The sequence below is a fragment of the Haplochromis burtoni genome, unplaced genomic scaffold (genome assembly GCF_018398535.1).
Source record: "Haplochromis burtoni strain Fernald_Lab_line unplaced genomic scaffold, NCSU_Asbu1 Contig_195, whole genome shotgun sequence".
NCBI lineage: Eukaryota > Metazoa > Chordata > Actinopteri > Cichliformes > Cichlidae > Haplochromis > Haplochromis burtoni.
In genome coordinates this window covers 1-25304 of record NW_024582556.1, presented here as the reverse complement: position 1 = coordinate 25304, position 25304 = coordinate 1, and the positions used below count along the sequence as shown (strand labels likewise).

At 38.9% G+C, this 25304-nt stretch overlaps 1 protein-coding gene across 1 annotated transcript; it reads left to right on the top strand.

Annotated features, from left to right (window-relative positions):
- Positions 1-16685: 16685 nt before the first annotated feature.
- Positions 16686-18102, top strand: LOC121815368 (E3 SUMO-protein ligase ZBED1-like). Its single transcript, XM_042226084.1, has 2 exons — positions 16686-17659; positions 17823-18102. The coding sequence occupies exons 1-2, from the start codon at positions 17274-17276 to the stop codon at positions 18100-18102; spliced, it is 666 nt and encodes a 221-aa protein (XP_042082018.1). The 5' UTR covers positions 16686-17273.
- The last annotated feature ends 7202 nt before the right edge of the window (positions 18103-25304 follow it).

The following is a 25304-nucleotide window of genomic DNA, read 5'->3' as shown; positions in this document are numbered from 1 at the left end:
TCATTGCCCAGTAATACCATCTTTAGGCAAGATGTTGTACCTGTACTATACTCACAGTATACATATTATTTTCACAATAAAAATGTATGGTATTTTCATGAAACTAACCTGACCAGTGAACACCAGGAACTGTACAGTATGTGCCACTTTTGGGGGAATTTTGTATCTAAACAATTAAATCACAAACTGTGCATCATTAATTTGTCATTTGCCATTATTGTTTCATGGTAAAAGCCATGCTACCCTACTCCTTCTGTTGCAAACTAAATGGACCATCTGTGTAAACACTAATTCTCACTTAACTGCTTAAACACAGACATTCCCACCGACATCAACCTTAATGGACAATGTGTAGTCTCATATAACAAAAGGATCCCGACATGCAGGGGTTAGATTACTGACTTTATGGTGTCAAAGTGCACCTCCAGTGTGCACTTACATGTGCACATCAGCAAAAGTGACACAATATTTTGACAAATAAAGGTCAACATTTGTACTAAAAACACGTCATACACATTAAAGAGTAGCTTATTGTCGACGTAACTTGGCAGACAGTAAATAAACTATAACACAGTTTGATATTCTCTGAGAACCCTCTGCTCTGACTGCTTCAGGGTGCTAAAGGACCAGGTAAGGACAATAAAAACCTTTCTTGCCTCTGCAGAGAGAGGTCAGGAACTGAGGTCTGATTTATATGTAGATGTCACAAAGATTAGGTATCATGTTCAAGAGCTTTTTAGTCAGGCAGATGCATGCTGGCATGATCTCACTGGAGCACCGACTCACAAGTAGAGACAACAGTAACAGTGTTTTCTCAGTTTTGCTGTACATATATAATATTATCTGGGAACCTGCATCTCGATGTGTTGTAGAAACAATCTTTAAAGCAGTTATTTCCAAACTTCTCTGACATAGATTGTGACTGTTTAAATTTGTGAGTAGCCAAACATAAATTAAAATGCCATGTCACACTAGTTAGTGGTATCAAACAAGGTATTACTTGCTTTTACAGTGAGACATGTATGGTAGACAGAAGCACCATCTATTAGCAGAGAGCTGCCTTCACTAGTCGCATCTTTGAATACTGATGTAATTTATTCCCCACCTTCCCCCTGAGTTCTGCCACATCAGCTGCTGAACGGTTCTTTGATGTTTCTTTTGTAAAAAGCAGTACAGTCTCAGGACCTCTTTGATTGTTTGAAATGTGCTGTGTGTTCACTATTAAACATCTGTTGGCAATTTTACTCTTTTAGATGAAGGTTTTGGCACCATTGTTGACCTGCTGACTCACTTCCTTTTTCGTTGGATGACTGTCTTAACTTTCATTCAACTAAAACATTTGAACAGATATATATAATACATAATATAAGACATTTAAACCAACATGAAACAAACAGAGACTAAAGTGACTATGGGTCATTTGAAACATGACAGATAAACTTTGTATATGTTTATATATACAATACTAGTCAATAGTTTGGATACGCCTTCTCATTTAATGTTTTTTCTTTATTTTCACTACTTTCTACATTGTAGATACAAACTGAAGGCATCAAATATATGAAGTAAGATATATGGAATTATGTAGCTAAGAAAAAAATCATAAATAACTCTAAATATGTCTTATATTTTAGATTCCTCAAAGTAGCCACCCTTTGCTTTGTTGACAGCGTTGCAAACCCTTGGCTTTCTCTCAGTGAGCTTTATGATGTAGTCACCTGAAATGGTTTTCACTTCACAGGTGTGCCTTGTCAGGGTTCATTTGTGACATTTCTTGCCTTCCTAATTGGGTTGGGACCATCAGTTGTGTTGTGCGGAAGTCAAGTTGGTACACAGCTGACAGCCCTATTTGACAACTGTTAGAATTCATATTATGGTAAGAAACAGTCAGCTAAATAAAGAGAAATGACAGTTCATCATTACTTTAAAAACTGAAGGTCTGGAAAATTGCTAAAACTTTGAATGAGTCCCCAAGTTCAGTTGCAAAAACCATCAAGAACTACGATGAAATGGGGTCACACGAGAACTGCCCCAGGAAAGGAAGCCCAAGCAAATTAACAGCACCTCAGATTAGAGCCCAGATAAATGCAACACAGAGTTCCAGTAGCAGACACATCTCTACATCAACTGTTCAGAGGAGACTGCGCAAATCAGACCTTTATGGTCAAATGACTACTAAACCATTACTAAGGAAAAGCAACAAGCAGAAGAGATTTGTTCGGGCCAAGAAAAAAAAGTAATGGACATTAGACCAGTGGAAATCTGTGCTTTGGTCTGATGAGTCCAAATGTGAGATCTTTGGTTCCACTTACCGCTCCATCCCAACAAGTTTCTGTTTAGTTGGACCATCATTTATTTTTCAACAGGACAATGACCCCAAGCACACCTGCATTCTGTGTAAGGGCTGTTTGACCAAGAAGGAGAGTGATGGTATGTTTTCCACAGTCACCTGAACTAAATCCAGTTAAGATGGTTTGGGATGAGATGGACCTCAGAGTGAAGGCAAAGGGCCAACAAGTGCTCAGCATCTCTGGGAACTCCATCAAGACTGTTAGAAAACCATTTCAGGTGACTACCTCATGGAGCTCATCAGGAGACTGCCAAGAGTGTGCAAAGCACTAATCAAAGGGTGGCTGTTTTGAAGAATCTAAGATATAAAACATGTTTTGAGTTATTTCACACTTTTTTGTTTACTACATAATTCCTCCATATGTGTTCATTCGGAGTTTTCATTACATGAGAGGGTCTGTGCAAACTTTTGACTGTAGTGTATACTTAAGTGTTGAAACTTACATCAAATAATTAAGAGACAGTGTGAATATATAAGGTGTCTAACAAAAATACTATATTAACTATTTTTATAAATCACTCATTTTCAGAGAATCAAAAAGTAATTTTACAGTTAAATGACTGACAGTTTTGGGGCCAGATAAGGCCCGGTCCCTCAATATTCCATGGTAAATTACGACTAATATGTGGTGTTGGTCGTGTTGAACTTTTTGTGGCTTTGTAGGTTTTTACTGGAACCCTAATATGAGATCTAAAAAGATGCAGGTAAATGAGGCCATCATTAGACAGAAAAGCCAAATAACTCTTATCAGTTATCAACAAACTTTAGAGGCCAAAACAAGAAGTTAATTTTTCAAAACAAGGAGCACAATAACACCAAGAGCCTTGAAGACTCTAGAAGAAAACTCAAGTAGTGAATGGCAGAACTTTTTCCTCCCCATTGGAGGAAGATTTATATCATAAATCTGCAATCAAGAAACACATCCATGCACATAAATACAAAGGGCTTCCAATAAGATATAAACCACTGGTGATATTCAACAGGAACAAGAAAGCCCAATTAGACTTTACCAGGAAACATGCTTACAAACAAACTCATCACTCTTCTAGCTCCTTGTTGGAAAATTGTCAAAACTGATGCGCTTTAAAAAGAAATAGAAAAGGAAAAGAAAAGAAATGTTGGTTTGTCAAGACTGCATTATTTTTTTCAGTTTAGGTTGAGTTACGTTGCTTTAATTAGCTGCTTGTCTCACATGCTGCCTCTCAGATGTGGTAAGGTGTATATTATGAGAGTGCAGTTTGTGTTTGACAGTGAAATTATCCATCTCTCTGTTTGCTGTGTGTGTGTGTGTGTGTGTGTGTGTGTGTGTGTGTGTGTGTGTGTGTGTGTGTGTGTGTGTGTGTGTGTGTGTGTGTGTAAATGCAGCAGCAGTGACCCACTTGCCCTTGCAGCCAACAACGTAACATTTAGATGCTTTCTTTTCTTTGAGACATTAATTTTATTTTGTTTGCCAGAGCTGCTCTAACTTGAACAGTTCTGGGAAGTAAAACAAAGAGCATGCTGTGAGGCCGTTGGTCATTCTTTGATTGAGGTCATCTAAAACAAGCCGCAAGGTAAGTTTCATTCCATCAATTTGGATGAGAATGGTTGGATGGATAAATGCTGTTAGATTTGAAGGATCACAACAATTAGTCTATGATGTAAAATATGAAACTACTGTCAACTGATGTGATTATCTATAAGCGAGCTTTTGCTCAGTCTGTATCTGTAGTCTCTCCCTGCTGCTTTCTGTTTCACCATGTTTCACGTCTTCGCTGTTTGTTTTTTTTCTGTCTGTTTTGCAGAGAAAACACATACATGAAGTGAACCGGAGCAAGAGACTGAAAAACAGCAACAGATGCTCTCGCAGTAAGCTGTGCTGAAACAAATGTACATAACTTGGGTTAACAATAATCTTTGGTTTGTTTTAAATGTATTACTATTATTATCATTAATAGTTTTCTGGGATAGTGGACTTTCTTGCTTGTTTAGATTTACTTTTAGACTACTCTTTATACTGAAGAATATTGTGAATATTTAGTATTTAGTATTTTAGTTTTATCTAATTGAATGCTGTATATCGTTTGTGCATTCTGGATGTCAAACACAACCAGGGACAGGGGACTGAAATTAGCAATAGCTATAAACTCTGTGTGCAGCACAACAGTTTCATTATTTGCACTGGAAAGCTGTCAAATGGCATTGTCCCTTTTAAATAAATAAATAGAAACAGAACAATATGTTAGTTCATTTTACCACAAACCCTGTACTACACCAATGTCAGTACAAACAGAGATTATGACTTCATTTTCTGTTGCATTCGCTATTGCTCTTTGTTCTTGACTTTACCTTTTTTGTCTCTGTTTGTGTAGGATCACGCAACACCTCTAGCTGGCGAGGAATTTGCAGGCAAACTATGTGGGTTGGATTTGGAAAAAAAAACAAAGTCATAATGTTGAAGACACAATAAAAGACGAATGCCTCTCTAAAAGACGAATGCCTCTCAACTGCAACAAGCTTCTTTAATATTTCCTTGGTTACCATGGCTACTTGTGTTGTCACAGCAATGACATCCAGAGAACCCGTGGTTTCATTATGTCTATTGGATGCATTGATGGACTCCTGTTGACGCTTTCAGACTGCTTTGCATAAGAAAAAATTAACTTTAACGCGCACCCTCTTTGTTATACCGCGACCAAGCATCAGTATGTGATGGCTATTCCATATGATGCCCATTAAAGAAAAAAAATGCTCTATTACATTAATGGAGATAAAGGAAATCCTGTCTTATTTTGATAAGCGTCATTAATTTAGCGTCATTAATTTAAGTGAGAGATACATTCCACTACTACGAGCCACTATTATGGCTTACAAGACTGCCTGCTCAACACTTAACCTGCTAAACTTATAATTGTTTCATCTGCATAACTTTCCTTCCAGGTGAACATAGCTGTAAACTATAACCTATAAGAGGGGGATAAATTCACGCAGTTTTTCCATAGGCTGCCCCTAGTTAAGTAAGTTACTTATTAATTTCAGAATAAGTGACACCAGACTTCCTGAGAAAGATACAGCTGCTCCTCCACCTTTCTGTCTAAGGAGAAGTGAAGGAGAACATCCTCAGCTGTGTTTGTGCATAAGCAGCACATTACTGAAACTTTTAACAGACTCTGCCTGCACCAAAAGCGATGACCTCCCCCGCTGTGCCTGTATCGCCAGCACATCTGCCGCCGTTGCAGATGACGACAAAAGTCTGTTTGATCAGCAATAGCAGTCTGAAAGACTAAACAAACTCAGCAAAGATCAACCTGTTGGAACCAGCTTCAAATCAGTGATTAGCGAATCTCCTCCATCCCCACCAGATTAACTAGTTGAGCCATGACCTGATGTGTCCATCACTGAGGTGCTTCAGCTCCGAACAACAATTGTGTGACAAGAAATAAGTATTTCTGCAAAAAATTGGAAACCAGGACTCGTACAGTTTTTCTTTTTTTTATGTTAGGTTGTTTCACAATTGTATTTTATGATTGGATTTGTTTCCATTGCAAGTGACTCAATCATTAACTTTCAATCTATGCATTTGAGAAAGGAAAGATATTTTGCAACACTGAGCATGCAAAATGTAAGGTTTTTTTTGGAGGTTTGGCTCCAGTGAGAAGCAACATCATATAGCAGAACCCCAGATGAAGGTAGGTGTTAATGACTGAATCCCCCTAAACTCTGGATTCTGGTGGAGATGGGGCAAAGTAAAATAGTAAAATAGGAAGTAAGAAAATAAAGCACGAAGAATAACTCAATAGAGGGAGTAAAGATTTAACATGGGATAGTAGATCGTACTTTTTTTAAATATTACTCACTGATGTTTTTTATCCTGGGATGAAAGGTTGAAATGTGCTTTTGGTTAGATCTAGTACAGTTGCAGAATTGGACATTATCCCTATTAAAAATACATCAGATCCACATTTATTCATGATCTGTTGCTCATTACGACTTCGCCGCATAAGGTTTTTAAAAAAATGTGTTTTTAAATCCATCTCTACCCCCACCCCCCACCCCATTTCGGTTCCGCTCACACACATTACACTTTTTATTGTTCTACTCTCCATGTGCAGCCCTTGCAGTGATTTTTGCACTAAGCAACTTTTGTGCAGTGTACTGTTCAAAAGAAGACAATGTGATTGTAGGACAGGCTCAGCAGCAAATCCAAGCAGAGATCAGGGAAAATGCTAGGATGATAAAAATAAATAAATAAGTAAATACATAAATCAATAAAAATGCTCTTTGGTCTGACAGTTTTCAATGATGATAACTAGGACTCAGGGTGCACCAGACAGCATTTTGTTTTGGCCCTGAGTTTGATTGACAAATAATGGCCCCACAGTTGTTGTTTTTCTTAGCTCGGCACATAGTGTGTAACGGACACCCATTTCACCAGTTTGTGGCATTGGGGAATAATTACAGGAGGCCGCCTGAGGTAAGGCCTGGCAGAGTTTGTTCGTTAGTGATGAGGGAGAAGGGTGGAGGAGAGAGGCCTGGGAGGGTAGATATCTTCGCTCTGCACAACAACAACACAAAAACGAGAGGGTTCTTGCTATAGCTGAGCTCAGTGCAAACTAAACACTTTCCTTAAGCAGAACCACTTCTCTCAGCCATATTCCACACGTTGCAGGCGTCCTTCTGGCTCTTCTGAATAAATAAACAACATAATGCACATGAACAACCTGCATCCATTTGATATTTACCTTAATTGTATGGAGGTTTCTGGGGGGGGGGAAATGCCACAAGGGGTTATGGTTACTTCCACATGCATGCACACTAATACCATGCAGTCATTTGAATTAACAAATCCCCCACAATAAAATAAAATGCCCAGGTACGCATCATGTAGCAAGAACGCTGAATGAACCGAAGATGTGCAGCAGTGCAGTATTCATTCACCAAAGTATGCTGAGCACAAAACAAAGACAAATAGGACAACTGTCAGCTTAACTGACAGAAGACATTTTTGTTGCTGTGTTAGTGTGCTTGTTCCACCGTCTGTTATCTGGTAACAGAGGTGGAAAGTAATGAAGTACAAATACTTTGTTACTGTACTTAAATAGAATTTTCGCGTAGTAGTACTTTACTTGAGTATTTATTTTTCTGAGAACCTTTTATAATGACTCTTTATATATTTAAACAAATATTTGTACTTTCTGCTCCTTACAATTTCAAAACAGGTTTGTTACTTTTGGTTTAACGTACTTCAACAAAGTTATTATTTCACCACTGAAATGCAATTTCAGCCTAAACAGTAATGTATGAAATGTAATCCTGGTTGCATATTAATCACCAGAGGGAGAAATTTGTGCCAGTTGGTGGTTAAAGAGGGCTGCTGTTTTTGTTTATTTATTTATTTTATTATTATTTTTTTGCCACAACACGGAAATGACAGGTGTACTTCAGCTAGCTAGCGCTACAGAAGACGAGCAGACATAAAGGGAGTAACATGTTGTAGCAGGTAATTTCAAATTCTGCGTTTCTATCAACTCGAGAGACATCAGTAAACATACAAACAGTTTGTATGCAGTTTGTCTTACAGTGTGTGGCTAGCTAAAGGGAAAGAGAAATAACTTCACTCAGAGATGGAGAAACATGAGATAGAGGACAGGAGAGGGAGAAGAGAGGTTAGATTCACAGGTAAGAACTACTCAGTGTAAGACCAAGCCCATCAAAAAATAGCCAGAAAATTCTGTTTTTTTTTTGGAACTGTGATGTTTATTAACCCTTATAACAAAATCAGTTTTTTTTTCCTATATCATGTTGTGTATGATATATTTGTATGATATATTTATTATATAAATACATAATACAATGTATCATATTTGATACATTGGGCATTTTTGGCAACTTTTTGTTAACAACAATGTTAATTTTAGACAAAAAAAAGAGTTTTGTCCATAACATTTTGAAATGGTTCAAGCTGAGTACATTTATTAGAATTAAAATTTAGACTAAAATAAAGTTTGTATTCCCACCTACAAGTATTATTTTATTACTACATTAATATAGCGCATGGTTCAATTAGCTTTGCACAAAAATAGCTGGCCCCTCGACGTAACTGTTGTTGTGATTTGTATATAAATAATAAAATTTAGTTGAATAGAAACATCCTCCAAAGAGCTACTTTTTACTTTTTTACCTTGAGTACATTTCAGAGCCGGTACTTTTTCACATTTACTTGAGTAAAGAAGTTAAATCAGTACTTCAACTTTTAATAGAGTAATTTTTACTATTAATATCTTTACTTCTACTTAAGTATATAATTTCTGTACTTTTGCCACCTCTGCCTGTGAATGATTTTAAATCACACCAGAGAATATTATATTAAATCCAGATCTTAAGGCATTAAGCTACAGCTGTGGCTACAACTGTAGCTTGCCTTCACCAGTGTATGAATGTGCAACGTGAGAGTGAATGCTTAGTGGTATTGTAAAGTGCTTTGAGGGTTCTTGCTTTCAGGGTATAGCAAGAACCCTCTCGTTTTGTGTTGTTGCTGTCCCGAAAAGCGCTATATAAATGCAATCCAGTATCATTATTATTATTATTACAGATAACATTCTGAGAAAGTAAGATTAAAAGAACAAGAAAATAAAGAAAGAAGTTCCTTGTACTAACATAGCTCTCAAAAGTTCAAGGATTCACCAGTCCAGTGATGACTTTTTATCTTTTTATGATAGCTTTTTATCATTTTAATCAAAGACGGAAGGTGTTGTGCTTTGTGTTCACTCTAAAGTCCTTTGAGGCCAGTGTGTGTAGTTAATATCGTTTAGTTGGAAAGTACACAAATACTATTTACATTTCTAATAAAAGAAACAAATTGAACATTGAACTTCCCTGATTTTCTGATTGTCACTTGTGGATTGTTTCCAGTTCCAGTGGGCAAGGCTGATAGATCAGACAACAGGTATAAGGGAGCCCTTAACTCATGTAGCACAAGTAAGTTGAGTGCCTGCAATGATTATGCGTTTGCACTGCAAGAATTGTAGATAGGCATTGGACACAAAAGTCACCAGCTGGACAGCTGGGGTTAAAAGGCTTTTGTTATTCAGACATACAGTTAACAGCAGGAAACCAGTTAACAGGCAAGGCAACCTCAGAGATAAGAACACTAAAAGAAAAAATAAATGCAACCCATAGCATCTGATAAATGACTTATATACTCCAACACTAATGAGCTGAATCAACACAGGAAACTGTCTAGAGTGTGAGAGCAGGGCCTAAAAGGAAAATACACAATACTAAACAAAAAACACATAGACTGGTACACTACTGAACCACTTGTGACAGATGTTAACAATGTAAAAACTCTGAAAAATAAAATTCTCCTAAATGATAATGTGGCATTATAGCAATATAACAGGATTTAAGGACAGGTCAGCCTATACAGACTTTAATACAAAAGCCTGACAGTTATTTGTAAATGAATTTTGCAGCATGAAGTCCTTGTATGGCACTATAGCCTATATTTTCTTTTCTTGTCATTTTCTTTTTATTTCTTTTCTTTTCTGCCCATTAGTAATTTTAATAGAATCCACGTTTTCCTGCCAGAAAATGTTGAAACTGACACATAATACACTCGTGCTGATAGTGCTACTCTTGAAAACACTAAATTTGCATTTCATGTTGCCCTCTTTTCTCTAGCTGCAGACTGGCTTCCAGCATCCTATTTCTAGTACGTGCATGGAAGTACCATGAAATTGGAATAACACATTTGCTTTGCTATATTTTTATTAAAACACAAACTTAGCAGCACAGGTGGATTGAGTTGATGAAGTGTTCCTTCTTACATCTGTTTTTCAGTAATGAGTCGTATAAGAAGCCACAGATGGAGCCCTAGAATTTACACTGGAGTGTGAGATGCAATTAACTTGTAAAATTGTTGTAACAGCACAACAATAAACAAATTTTTACAACAATAAATAAATATTAATTTCAATATTTTTTTTCAATAAAAAAAGATTGTTTTTTTTCCAATTTCAAATTTAACTCTTGGGTTGTCCAAAACTCTGCAGACATGATAATCCTTAAGGTCACCCAGTGCTTTATCACCTTGGTGATAAAATCCACTGTTTAAAAACTCATCACAGCTATATAATATGCATTATATAATCAGATGGCACTTACCAAACGTGACCAAACATGATCTACAGAAACCAAGAAAAACAACAATCTTATTGGCATCATGCAATAATTGCTATGTGTTATGTAGCAGCCATCGCTGCCATGTAATTTTCTCCTCACAATATTTGAAAACTGTTTGACTTTTTGTGTTTTGGAGGACAGAGTGTGCAGGCAGGAGAGTGTGGATGAATATTTGATGTATTAGCACCACGCAGTCAGGTAACACTATGCACAGACCCCCCATCAGAGAATACTGGGAAAGGTATAGTCAGGATCAAAGGGAACGTGGAACATGGCAGAACGAGGGATCTCAGGGCTTAAGGGCTCATTAAGAATATTACGAAGGTAAGGCTGGGAATTAGGAATCTGGGTATTAGTGCCAAGACAGTCTTAATACAAAACCCTAGAGGGAGGGCTTATGCATGTTTTGCAGGTACAGGTAGGAGATTTAGCTGCAGTTAAAAAGTACTGACCATGTGTCATCTTAGAGTGTGTATGCTTTCTAACCTTGAATTATAAAGATTGCATCCAGGAGGAACACATGCAGTGCTTTAATGTAAAAAATAGAAAAAAGCGATGTTGCCTATTGCCTGTCATGTTAGCAGTTGTTACCTGGCACGTCCTCTGTTGTAATGTTCTGCCATAACAGACGTGAATAGTAATGCATTTTTAAGTGTCTGAAGCAGTGTTAGACAAAATCATGGTTGGCATAACAACCATGTATTCAGGTACTGAATTAAAGTTCCTCTAAATTTAAAGGTGGAAATATAGAATAACCAGGGCAACCAGAGCCTGGAATGTCCACCAGCAATCAACCAATGAGCGATGACACTTGGAGGTTTACTGCAATCTGAATAGGCTTTCTGTGAGCATTACATTTGCTGTTGTACGCATATATTTTAAAATTTATTCCAGTTTGTGCAAATACGTTTTTCTACTGCATCTAGCATAGATAGCATATATTTTTAGTAGTGTTGCCACGTGTTAACAAGCTAACTGCGCGAACGCGTTGATGCCGTGTAGCCCCACGCACGGGGCAATCCGCGGTAACTCATTAATGGAGATTTGCCGCGTTAATGCAGTTATAGCATTATTTTAACGAGATTAACGCTGACAGCACTAATTTTTAGTGCTAATTTTTATCAAACCTGTCTTGTTATAGTTTATTGTGTCTTTTTTTGTAATATTTTGAATGCTGTTTTGAAAATACAAATTAAGTGTATAACCACAAAATGTTATGTAAAAATATAACATAATTTCTGATGGTCATTACGTGTTAACTAAGGCTATTATAAACATGATTGGATATAAAGACCAATCACTACAAAGTGACGGGCCTGCAGGAAACTTGCCCAGTTGCCTGCTGTTATTCCTGAACCATATGTTTAGTATGTTTTTGACACCTGCAGAAAAAAAGTAACATCATTGTGTTGTCAGCTGTCTTAGATGAAATAATTCACCATAGGGGCATAGAACTGAACTCCTGTGAAAGCAGTACTGAACAGTTTAAACACTACTTTCAACTCTTGGTCAATGGTGAAAACAGAAATCAATCTATCAATTAGACCAACCATTAGTAGAGTTTTAGATGAAGTGAGGATGGCAAGCCAGCTGTTCGCATAACATGTTTCTTCTCCTTTGTTATGAAGTTATGTGTTTTTTTCTGTTATAATGAGATCAGGCAGGTATTCATGGTGTCCATATGCACTGTCAATGCCCAGGGGCAACACTCATTGGTGTATTTAGCAAGTGGAGAAAAAAGATAGAGGGGGTTAGACTGTACCACCATCTGGGCATCGGTGTCAGAATGCAGCAGTGTATAGATGGAGAGCTTCATCCACAAACCTTGGGGGTTAGCAATAGAGGCAAAGCTCTCATTAACATCAAAGCTAATCAGATTCTGAAACATGAGTCTTTGGCAGCCGTGGCTGTGTATCAGTGTTGTGTTCATTTGTAATGAGGTGACGATGATTGAGTAGACCATGCAGACCAGGGGTGAGGCTTTGTCATGCAAGAATGTTTCTAAAATAATGCATCGTCTTGGTAAATTGTTGTGAAGAAAGGGGATTTAGTCAAGAAAAAACAATCCCAGTTGTTTACAGTCTGTACAGAAACAATTACATTTCATACGTGGCCAAATATTTAGATGTACCCCTTTCTATCACCCTAACAGCCAGGCTCAGTTCTCCTGCAAGTCAAACACTGATTTTCAGCACTTCAGCATCTCGCTAGCTCTACAGAAAACGAGGAATCATGAAGGGAGTGACTTCTTTTTAAGTGGCAGGTAATTTCAAATTCAACGTTTCTATCAGCTTAACAAATATCAGCAAACACACAAACTGTTGGTGTGCAGTTTGTCACAGTGTGTTGCTAGCTAAAGGTCTAGCTGCTGTACTTCACAGGGAGAGAAAAGAAAGAGAGCTAACTTCAGTCAGAGATGGACAAAGATATAAGACGACAGACAGAACAGGGTAGCAAGAATTATATTTAAAGGTAAGGACATCTCAGTGACCCTTGATAAACTGCAAATGTAATGAATGTAATGTCATCATTTTAATCACATGCTGGATCTGTATATAATGTGTTTTGATACATTTTCTCTTTTCATTTTGTGAAACAAGGTTTTCCATATGTAGAGAATTTCAGATGCTCAGTACTCACTGGATATGTTCACAGATTTTTACACTCTGCAGAGTTTCAGAATCAGAATACTTTAATAAGCCCTAAGGAAATTATGTGTTTTACAGGGCTTTGCATACTGTTCAGCTCACTTACAGTATAAGAATGCAGGTTTTGCTTTAACAGGCCCATAAATGTGTATACTGTTTTTATGCATGTAGTCCTATGAGTTACACAAGAAACCCATTACAGCCAGTCAAGCACACACAGTCATAATAACACAATGAAGACAGAAACTGAGGAGCGAGATACTGTGTCACTGTGTGTTCATACTTAATTTAACAACGAGAATGATATTACTTGGTAAAATATAGAATTCCCTTTTAAATGAGTACTTCAGCAGTTTGGGAAATACACATTTTGACTCACATGCCAAGAGTGTGACGCCCACAGACTATGACCACTCATGTTTTAAGGCTATCAGAAGGGGTTTGTTGGCTTAGATGGCAATAAAGACCACAGTTGTGAGAAATGAGCAGTCCAAAGAACATTAGCTCTCTTTAAAGACGATCAGAATCTGAATATTTTATTAATTCCATGTCATTGTCATTTCACACAAGTCAAGTCATGATTTCACAGCCAGATTATAGCCTGTTTTCCTGTGTTCCTTTCATTGCAATATCTCATTCAGAATATCTTCCATCTGTTTTTTTATTTAAAAAATAAATAAACAAAAGTATAGATGCCAGAAAAAGTACAGTATAAATCAGTTCAGTGGTTTAGATAAACTAACACAAAAGCTTACCATTCATAAAAATTCTTTTTTGTTTGTTTCTCGTATGTTAACCCTTTAATATCAATGATAAGAGATTACTGATATTATTGTTGCTGTTTTTATTTTAGTTAGTCATTTCAGTAACAGTATACAAAAATACACATTCTGCTTGTCATGTGTGCCTATTTTATGCCTTGAACATGTGATTTCACATCATTAACTGACAAGGGTTAAGGTTAAAGTTAAATGACACACAATAAGGTTAGGTCAAGGTGAGGTCAGAAATGTGAGGCTGTCTGTGTCATGAAATGGCATTCAAAAAATCAGAAACTCTGCATGGATAGCATACATAATAATCTGATGTAAATTCATATTACATTTCTTCCACAAACCTCTTTTTTATAAAACAGGGACAAAAACTTTTCATATTCTTTATTATGTATTAAAGACTTGAGGCATATTTTTATTCTTTTATAATACTCTGCTTCTTACTCTTGTGCTCACAGTTGTGTGGGATGTAGGGGAGCAGGTCCCATTGGCATTTGTTATTTAATTGTTAATGTTAAGCATAAGGTTATGTTACTTGTATTTCATGTTGGCCTCACTCTCCTTGTTAACATGAGTCCCAGGGTAAACTTTGTTACAGTGCTGCATGATTCATCAGTGCACCCAGGGTCAGGCAATATATGCTCTGTATTTCTCAGGCATGAAGCTAAATACTTAAGGCCTCTGTCAGGAGAATACTAGAGTAGTTGACACTGTTCTTGGACTCCAAAATATTGTTGGAAACACAGTGGGACACTTTATTATATTAATGAAATACTTTCTTCTATTAGAAATTAGAATGTTACGCCCCCGTCTAGGGGTACAGGAACGCAACACAAGTTTGAAAGAATTGCCCCGCCCTGGTCCCCAAAACCATACACAAGGAAACCGATTTCTCAGTGAATCGTGGTTTATTTTTCTACACTGCAAAAATGAAACTCCGGGGTGAACAAAGGCCAAAATAACAAACAAAACAAGCTAAGTCAGGAGGAGGTGTTATCTAAAACCCTATGTGAAATCAAACAAAAGACAAGCGCTACACCTAACTCCCTAACAGAAATAAACAGGAGAAAACAGTGCAAGGAAAAACAATAAGGCAGCTCACCCCTTCTGTTGCAGTGCTATTTACAATGAAAACTAATGTACACACTATATACAAAACTCCGAAAAGTCGCACAAAGTCACAGGCACAAAAGTCTCAGGTTTTGGAGGCCAGGGTCAGGTCTGCTGCTGCTGTCAGTGGCTGCCCCGGGACAACTGCTGGTGAGGGATTTGAATGAAGATCACATGGCCAGGGGACCAATCAGCAGCCGTCAGCTCATCCACTCCGGGACCTGCAAAGACTTAAAGGCACAGACAACCACAGCCACCAAAACAGATTATGGACGGGGCCATAACATAGAATTCTTAAAAACTGGATTTAATTGCGTCATCATCATTATTATTAATGTAATTATCTAATTAGGAGGCCTGCATTGTGACTATCTTGGCTGGACAGTGACACTTTTAAAATAGAAATAGCTAAAGCATATTTGCACATGATGCCATAAAAATGAAAAGAACTAATACCGGCCTTGTGGGGGGGGGAAAGTTGACAACAAGCTTTGCTGATGTTTCCAAAGCAGCATTTGAAAGGGAAGTGTTTCTCTCCAAAGTGGAGAAGGGTTCAGCTGGAACAACTATAGTTAAGCAGTTCCCGTGACGAGTGTAACAGATGGTTTACTGTCACATTGATGCTGGCAGCCATAATCCTGCATGCAGTCTGTGTAGTTTTTTCCTCCACATTATCTTGAAACTACAACATTAACAAGAGCATATTCTACCTTTGTGATTCTTTAATTGTTTAATGCATTCAAGTTTTATTTTTCATTGCGACAACTTACTAATGTTATGATGAAAATCTAGGTTATTGTTACTGTACACAGAGCAGTGCAGAGTCAACCATGTAGGCTGCCATTAGTGACATTTTTCCATCTCTATTGAAAATGCTGAGGGCTGCTACAGCTTTTTATGAAGCCTTAAAGTATTTCTCATGAACACTGTAGCTGGCAAAGAACTAAGGATTTACTCTATTTAGCATCTTTAATGATATTGGAAGTGAGGTTGTTATGCTAGTTTGACATTGAGGCTTCCAAGAAAGAAAACAACATTACACAACACATACCTTTCAGTTGTTTATAGACCACGGGTGTTTCCAGGATTGTTTAAATTGGGTTTCAAATAGTAAATGTTTTCAATTTAAATGTAATGTAAAATTTTCTGTAGCCTTTCATTGCACATAATATGATCTAACATTAAATAGTTGTATATTTAAAGTGATGCACCGAGGAGAACAAAACTGTTTGGACAAAACTGTGATCTGTTACTTGACATCATCCCCCCACTTACTTGACATACTGCTGGGATTGTATAATAACTAGTGCTGTCAAAATTAACACGTTAATTGTTGAGATCAATGCGAAATGTTTATCACGTTAAAAAAATTAACGCTGTTTTTTTTTTAATTTCCTGTAATCTAAGACCTTTAAACTCATGAGCACCTCTGGAGGAGGGGGCAACAGTGTGCTGTGCTGGCATTTGGCCTGACAGAAATGATTAGAAGAAGAAGAAGTGACACCATGCTACTATCTAGCTAACACTAGCAAACACACGCAAGCATGGATGAGGGCGGACTTTTGGGTGGAAAGTTTCTCTTTAAGAAGTTGCCTGATGGCTTGTTGGACAAAATGAGAGTAAGGTGCACAATTTGCTGAATTCAGGTACCACAGAAGCAGTTCATCACTGGTGTATCACCTGAGAGCAAAACACCCAACTGAATCCGCCTCTACGGGACCTCGCCAGTCTACGCTTCAGGAGTATGGTGCTCGTGGACGAATAACAAAAAATGTGAGAGAAAAATTAACCAATTCCTTGGTTGTTTGGATAGCTAAAAACTGCCGACCAGTTAGCATAGTAGAAGATGATGGACTGAGAGAAGTCATTCGCGCTACATCGGGAGATGTGTGTTACAATCTGCCCTCAAGAGGAACCATTGTGTCGAGACTGCACACTTTGTATGAGGACCAGAGGGCTCAGAGGGCTCAGCAGTCCAGCAAGCTTGTGCAAGTAAGGAACGTCGCTCTCACCGGAGACCACTGGACTTTGGTGAACAACGATAATTACTTGGGGGTCACGGTGCATTTTATTGATAACGACTGGACTGTCCAATCGTTTGCACTAACAGTGAGTAAAACTGAAGAGAGACACTATGCTGAGGCGTGCGCTGATCATTTTCTGAATGTTGCAAACGAATGGAAAATCAAGGACAAGGTAACCACGCTTGGCACCGACAGTGCTCGTAACATGGTTGCAGCCGCCAGACTACTTCCATTTGAACACATGCCCTGCATGGCCCACATTCTGCAAAGAACGGTCACAGTTTCTCTTAATGACAGCGCATTTGAAAGGGCTCTGGCCAAATGTCGCAAGATTGTTGGACATTTTAAGCATAGTCCAGCAAACGCTCAGGAATTAAAGGCACAGCAAGCTGCACATGGACATCAAACAGAACCGCTTGTTCAGGACGTTCCAACAAGATGGAACTCCACCCTAGAGATGATCAAGCGGATCCAGAGAAACAAATCTGGGCTGACCACCATCCTGACTCAACAAAACAGCAAGGTGACCATGTTGACTGACCAGGAGCTTGACAGACTGCAAAAGCTGGAGGAACTACTGGAACCTTGCAGGTAAATCATTTTGTTTCTCATGATTGTGTGTCTATCTTTGCATTCTAGCTTTGTTTTCAAGTATGTTCTCCACCTCCACCTCTCTGTGTATTTTCATATGTGGTATTTATGTTTGTCTCTGTGTGATTAATAGAAAAATACAGACTTGATCTTTCTATTGCAGATATGTTACCGAACTGCTGGGGGGAGAGCGGTATGTCTCCTGTTCCATGGTGTTGCCAGCCTTGTGTCATTTGTTCAGGATTATGGAGCCCTCAGATGATGACCCAGTCTACGTTTTGAGGTTTAAGAAGGTTTTTACCACAGACCTAGCTCAGCGGAGGGACAGCAGCAATCTCACATGGCTGAAGATCGCTACTGCCCTTGATCCCAGGTTTAAAGACCTTAAATGCCTTTCCAAAGATGAAAGAAGAGAGGTGTGGGCTCAGTACATGACCTTCTGATGGCAGAGACGATGCACACCAACCATCTGCTCAGACAACAGAGGAACCCTCACCAAAGAAGAGCAAGATGTCCATCTGCTTGCTGGGTTCTCCTGATTCAGATACAGAGGAAGAGGAAGATGCTATAGACTGCTGTCTGAATCTGTACAAAGCAGAGCCCAAAATTGACATAGGAGAGTGTCCACTACAGTGGTGGTTAAAGAGAGAAGGAGCACATGCCAGGCTGGCACCTATTGCACGCAAGTACCTGTCAACCCCTGCATCCACAGTGCCTTGTGAGAGATTATTCTCACTCTCAGGTCACATCATTCAAAAGAAGTGTGCATCTTTGTCATTAGACAATGTAAACAGAATAGTCTGCCTCAGTAACTGGCTGAGTGCAAAGAAGGACTAAGCCAGATTGGTCCTTTGAAGTGAAAAATGTTCAACATTCTGGGTCATTTTGTGTTTTAAATACTGAGTTTTGTGCACCCTTTATTTTTATGGTATTCAATTTAACCTTTAGGCCTGGGTTCGGTCACTGTTGATAGCCTTAAAAGTTTTTTTGTAAGTTTTAACTGTGTTAAAGATTGATGAAAACTATTAAAATTCTCTTTGAATTTCAGCATAAATTCTTTGTGTTTATTCTGCATTTACGTCATTGTATTGCATAAATGTCTGTTACAATCTTAAAATATAAACTTGAAAAAATGTAATTGGAGCCAGGTTATTGATCAAGTAATTGCGATTAATCGCGATTAATAACAGAAAATTGTGAGATTAATTAGTTAATTTTTTTAAATCTATTGACAGCACTAAATGATAGTTTATTAACTTATTCATGTTATTCAGAGACACTGCTGTGAAGACGTTTTATTATTTTCTGCTGATGTAGTCAAATAAAACACATGAAAGATGGATCTTTACAAACTGATATTTGTATCCTCAATATTTTGTTTGTCAATATTGTTTATTTAATGTGATAAGTTGCACTACAAAGTAGGTGATTCTTTTAAATGACTCTGTTAGTGATACAGCGGTTACCTGTATTTTTCCTCCAGGCATTCTGATACATTGTTTGATCTTGTGGCAGCAGTTGTAAAGATATGACACTTGTAATGTTCACTTGACTTTCTTACAGCTTGCTCCCCCAGGGAAGTGTTAGAATTCCTTTCTGTCTACATCTTAACCTGTATTAATAGCTCATTTAGCTCAAGCTCTGTCCACCCACTGTAAAAGTCAGTTGCTCAGCCATGCCTGAAAAAGCCATTATTGAAGCCTACGATTCTATATAATTTGAGAACGGCTCTGGGAACATGACAAAACGGTTTGCACCATTTTTTAAACCCCATGTGGGGATCTAGATTCTGGCCTTCTCCCAGTGTTTGCGTGGGTTCTCTCCAGGTACTCTGGCTTCCTCCCACAGTCCAAAGACATGCAGTTAGTGGGGTTAAGTTAATTGGTAATTCCAAATTGCACATAGGTGTGAATGGTTGTCTGTCCGAAAGACTGGCAACCTGTCCAGCATGTACCCCGCCTCTCACCCTATGAGAGTTGGGATAGGCCCCAATCCCCTGTGACACTGACAAGGATAAGTGGAAGACTATGGATGGATGACATTAGAAAAAAACAGAGATTTAAGTGATAAGACACGATACAGTAGGGCTCCATCCTTGACAAACATCGACACAAGAAAAGATTTAAACTAACATGACAAACAGAGACAAAAGTGACTATGGGTCACTTGAGACATGATAGATAAACTTTGTATATCTTTATATATATATATATATATATATATACACCAGTGTTGGTCAAGTTACTTGAAAAACTGTACTGATTACCTCTCCAAAACAGTAACCCCGTTATGATGCATGCTCAATCATCCAGGTGAGTAAACCTCAAAAGTTGATTCTGTTCATCCGGACGTAGCATTTTGTGGCAGAAACGTTTCGTCACTCATCCAAGTGACTTCTTCAGTCTCAGCTGACTGCAGGTTTCCCCAGTCTTATAAAGAGTACATTTGCATAATGACCGAAACCAACCCAGTGAAGGAACAATGGGCTGGGAGGTCAGTTCCTTAATCTTAATTATGCAAATACTCATGACCATTGATCAACAGCCACTGACCAAAACCCACTGATCAATGGCCATGAGTACCATTCACAGAGAGTTGGGGAATGGCTGCAATCACAGCATTGTAAGATGGCAAAAGATGTACCCTTAGGTCCCCTAAAACAGGATTACTCCTCAAAGTTTGCAAATGAGCTCTTCAGTTAAAGGCTTTCGGGCAACAAAAATCCTCCAGAAGGCACAGCACCAGTTGCTTAATGAACGGGTGAGGCAAACAAATTTTACCATCGACATGCTAAAATCTTCTAGATGAGAATACTTTTAAAAAGGTGTTTGACTTTACTGAGAAGGCTCGTCTAGCACAACAGAAAAAGTCTAAGACCAGAAGACCAGGCAACAAAGGAAGTTTGACTTACTTGTTCTACATCGGAAACCACCACAAAATACGGAGAGTTTCCTCAGTGGCCAGAAGAGAGAAGGATGCAATGCCGAGGATGTGGACAAGTGGGTGAAGAATTTGTCTGACAGAAAGCTCACCCAAACAGAGAAAAACATCGTTGCTAAAGGGTTGAATTTTGCTGTCACACTGAGACAAATCCCACTAGAGGAACTGATCACAGCCACAGAAACAGCAATTTGCAACAACAATATTGCAGAAGTGGAAGCAGAGCAACTACGGATGAAAGTTTTGGCCTGTCTCAGCAATGCAAAGCCCCCAGCATCCAACATCATCATGGAGGAGAGGAAGGCACTCACATCACTTAGTAATGAGAACAACATTATCATCCTTCCGGCAGACAAGGGTAGGTGCACAGTATTGCTAAACCAGAAAGACTATCATGCGACAATTTGTCACTACTCAGTGATGAAAATACTTATGAGCCCCTGAAACGAGACCCAGGAAGTGGTTACAGGAAGAGGGTGATAGATTGTCTGAAGCAGTTAGAACAAGACAAGGCTATTGACCAGACCTCATAACACAGGCAATACCCAGGGGAATCTACACCAAGTCTGTATGGTTACATAAACAGGGTGCACCTTTAAGACCGATTGCCTGTATGATCAACTCGGTCACCTATAACATCTCCAAGTTTCTGGCTTCAAAAACCTGAAACCTGGCCCCACCTTATCATGCGAATGGGGCCAGGTTTCACAATGAACTCACCCGAAACTCTGGCTGACTGGGACCCACACCCAGTTTCACACCTTGGCTCAGGCGATTAGAGGATCATCAGGGGGTCCTTTTGTCCCTCTGTGGAGGGTTACTCCCACTAGATTTACATCTGGGACTCTCCACCATTTGACCTTAGAACTGAAGAAGCTTCTCGGATGAGAGGTGAAACGTCTTCAAGCAACTTAAAGAAGTCCAGACGCTTTTCTTTGCAAGCTCCTTTGACTACGATGACCTGGATGACTGAGAACCTTCACAGACACCACATCCAGAACACTTTGGATTCTGTTGAGAAGGTGAGAGATGTCATTATGGAGGCAGATGAAACCATGGTCTCGTACGACATTACATCTCTCTTCACTTGCATCCCAGTCACGGAAGCGTTGGAGGTAGTGCGTAAGAGATTACAGGATGACCCCAACCTCAGCAACAGGACCACTCTCAGCATCGACCAAGTGTGTTTGCTTTTGGAACTGTGTCTTCATTCCACCTACTTCACATACAAGGGTCAGTTCTACAGGCAGAAACATGGGTGTGCTATGGGCTCCCCAGTTTCACGCATCGTGGCCATTGTAATTAATTACTGTACATGGAAGAAGTGGAAAAGAGGGCTTTACCCTGGAACACCACCAAGCCATTGATTCAGATATGTGGATGACACCTAGGTGAAAATCAAATCTCAGGACGTTTTCACGGATCACATTAACTCGGTGGACCAACACATCAAATTACCAGGGAGGATATGAAAAGTGGCAGGTAGCCTTCTTAGACTGTGAGATTTCCATCAGTAATGGGGGACATCTAAAAGCTGATGTGTACCGTGAACCTACACATACAGATCAGTATTTAATGTTTGACTCTCATCATCCACTGGAGCACAAACTGGGTGTCATCAGGACGCTACAACACAGAGCGAACACCATCCCCACTGACACAGCGGCCAGGGAAGCAGAAGAACAGCACATCAAGAAGGCCCTGAGTAAATGTGGTTATCCCAGCTGGACTTTTGTCAAAGCTGGGAATGCGCCAAAAGAAAGCTCCAGCCGATCCAAGAGAGAAGGACAACCACTGCCAAAGCGAAAACCTGTAGTGATCCCGTACGTGTCAGGAGTATCGGAGCAGTTGAGACACATTTTTTCTAAACACCGGGTCTCTGTGGCTTTTAAACCCCAAAACACGCTGCGCCAAAAATTGGTCCACCCCAAGGATTGGGTCCCCCGACACAAACAGAGTAACATAGTGCACGCTGTTAAGTGCCAGGAGGATTCCCAGGATTTATGCATCGGCGAAACCAAACAACCTCTGGCAAAGCAGATGGCACAACACAAAAGAGCTACCTCGTCAGGCCAGGAATCTGCAGTCTATTTACACCTACAGGCCAGTGGACACTCTTTCAATGATGAGAATGTACACATCCTGGACAGGGAGGAATGCTGGTTTGAGCGCAGAGTCAAAGAGGCCATTCACGTGAAAATGGAAAGACCATTTCTGAATCAAGGAGGAGGCCTAAGGGTACATCTGCCACCATCTTACAATGCTGTGATTGCAGCCATTCCCCAATTCTCTGTGAATGGTACTCATGGCCATTGATCAGTGGGCTTTGATCAGTGGGTTTTGGTCAGCGGGTTTTAGTCAGCCCATTGTTCCTTCACTGGGTTGGGTTCAGTCATTATGCAAATGTCCTGTTTATAAGATCGGGGAAACCTGCAGTCAGCTGAGACTGAAGAAGTCACTTGGATGAGTGACGAAACGTTTCTCCCACAAAACGTTACATCCAGATGAACAGAATCAACTTTTGGAGAGTAATCCCATTACTTTACTGATTACTTATTTTCAAAAGTAATTAGTTACTTAGTTACTTTTTAAAAACATGATACACAAGCTGAATAGGTAATAAAGCAATAGACCTTTCAGTCCAATTCTATTTTTTTATGCATAATCCATCATATAAAATGTAATCAAATGAAAAAGTCTCTTTTTAAAAATTGTTTTATTAGTTTTAGTCTTTTAACTTTATGCAGATTGCATCAAGCAAAAATTAAATTATATACAACAGCCATTGACTTGAAGAAATTGTTGACAATTTAAACCTATTTTGAACATTCCAGCATATAAAATAAAATAACTTTTTGTGTTTACACTCAAGCTTTCAAATAGATTCAAGTAAAACAGCAGAAAATAAATAAAATCAAAGATTCAGCGGTACTAAGTCCTATCGCTCCTAAATCTATTTTCTCCTGTTTAGCAGGAGTGGAGCAGGTGGAGGTTTGCCCTGGTGCAGGTGTGTCAGTGTCTGGGTCATGTCAATGTCTGGGATCTGGGGGTTTCTCTGTGAATTTCACATTCCTACGGCAGCGTGCTCGGTACTTGATTGGAAGTTTAGGGGTTTTTTAGCTGTAAAAATTTGCTTGCTTCCCACACAGTGTACAGTGTACGCTATTGTTTTTGTCACTTTTTACAGAATCAAACTCAAAGTAAGGTCAGTACTTCCATGCTTTAAACGCTGCATGGTCGTACTCTCTACTGCACTCGATATATTAACCATTGTTGATATGCACACGTCTGTTACGTTGCATGAGCTTACATCATTGTCATGAGACACTCTCACAAACAAAATCACAGTTTAGTAACGCAGCAACGCAGCATACTTACGGGAAAGTAACAGTAATCTAATTACCTTTTTTGGAACAGTTATCCCTTACTTTACTCATTATTTGAAAAAAGTAATCGGATTACAGTAACACGTCACTTGTAAAGCATTACTGCCCATCACTGATATACACTACCAGTCAAAGGTTTGGGCACACCTTCTCATTTAATGTTTTTTGTTTATTTTTACTACTTTCTACATTGTAGATACAAACTGAAGACATCAAATATATGAAACAAGGTGTATGGATTTATGTAGCAAAGATAGGAAAGGAACACTGAGAGTCTCCTCTGCTGCTGGAGATAAATTGATCCGGGTCAACTGCCTCAGAAATCGCAAGTTAACAGCACCTCACATTAGAGCCCAAATAAATGCCACACTTAGTTCCAGTATCAGCACATCTCTACATTAACTGTTCAGAGGAGACTGTGCAAATAAGGCCCTAATGGTCAAATAGCTGCTAAGAAACCACTACTATTAAAAGCCACAAGCAGAATAGATTTATAGAAACACAAGGAATGGACATTTGGCCAGTGGAAATCTGTGCTTTGGTCTGATGAGTCCAATTTTTGAGATCTTTGTTTCCACCTGCCATTTCTTTGTGCAATGCAGAAAACGTGAACAGATAGTCTCTAAATGCATCACGGAGGTGTGATACTGTGGGGTGCTTTGCTGGTGACACTTTTGGAGACTGAAGGCACACTGAAGCAGCATGGCTACCACAGCATCCTGTAGTAACATGCCATCCTATCCGGTTTGTGTTTAGTTGGACCATCATTGATTTTTCACCAGGACAATGACTCCAAACACACCTCCAGGTTGTGTAAGGGTTATTTGACCAGGAAGGAGATGATGAAGTGCTGCACCAGATGACCTTCACAGTCACCTCACCAATCGAGATGGTTTTAGATGAGATGGACCGCAAAAACCCAAAAACGGCAACATGTGCTCAGTATCTCTGGGAACTCCTTCAAGACTGTTGGAAAACCATTTCAGCTGATGACCTTATGAAACTCATGGAGAGAATGCCAAGAGTGTGCAAAGCGGTAATCAAAGAAAAAAATGGCTATTTTGAAGAATCTAAAATATAAAACATGTTTTGAGTTATTTCACACTTTTTTATTTACTACATAAATAAAGAATCAAATCAAATCAAATCAAAATTTATTTATATAGCACATATTAAAACAACAGTGTTGACCATAGTGCTTCACAGTCAATAAAAACATGAGACAGTTAAAACAAACAATAGAAGAGGACAACAAACAATAGGTAACAACGCAACAAGCTAAAACAGCCAACTAGACAGAATCAAAAGCCAAAGTAAAA

What these genes read in the sequence shown, in the direction of transcription:
- LOC121815368 (XM_042226084.1), top strand. Translation starts at nt 17,274, where the DNA reads ATGGTTGCAGCCGCCAGACTACTTCCATTTGAACACATGCCCTGCATG. An exon ending in GAACTACTGGAACCTTGCAG is followed by an intron (nt 17,660 to 17,822) that starts GTAAATCATTTT and finishes TTTCTATTGCAG; the next exon opens with ATATGTTACCGAACTGCTGG.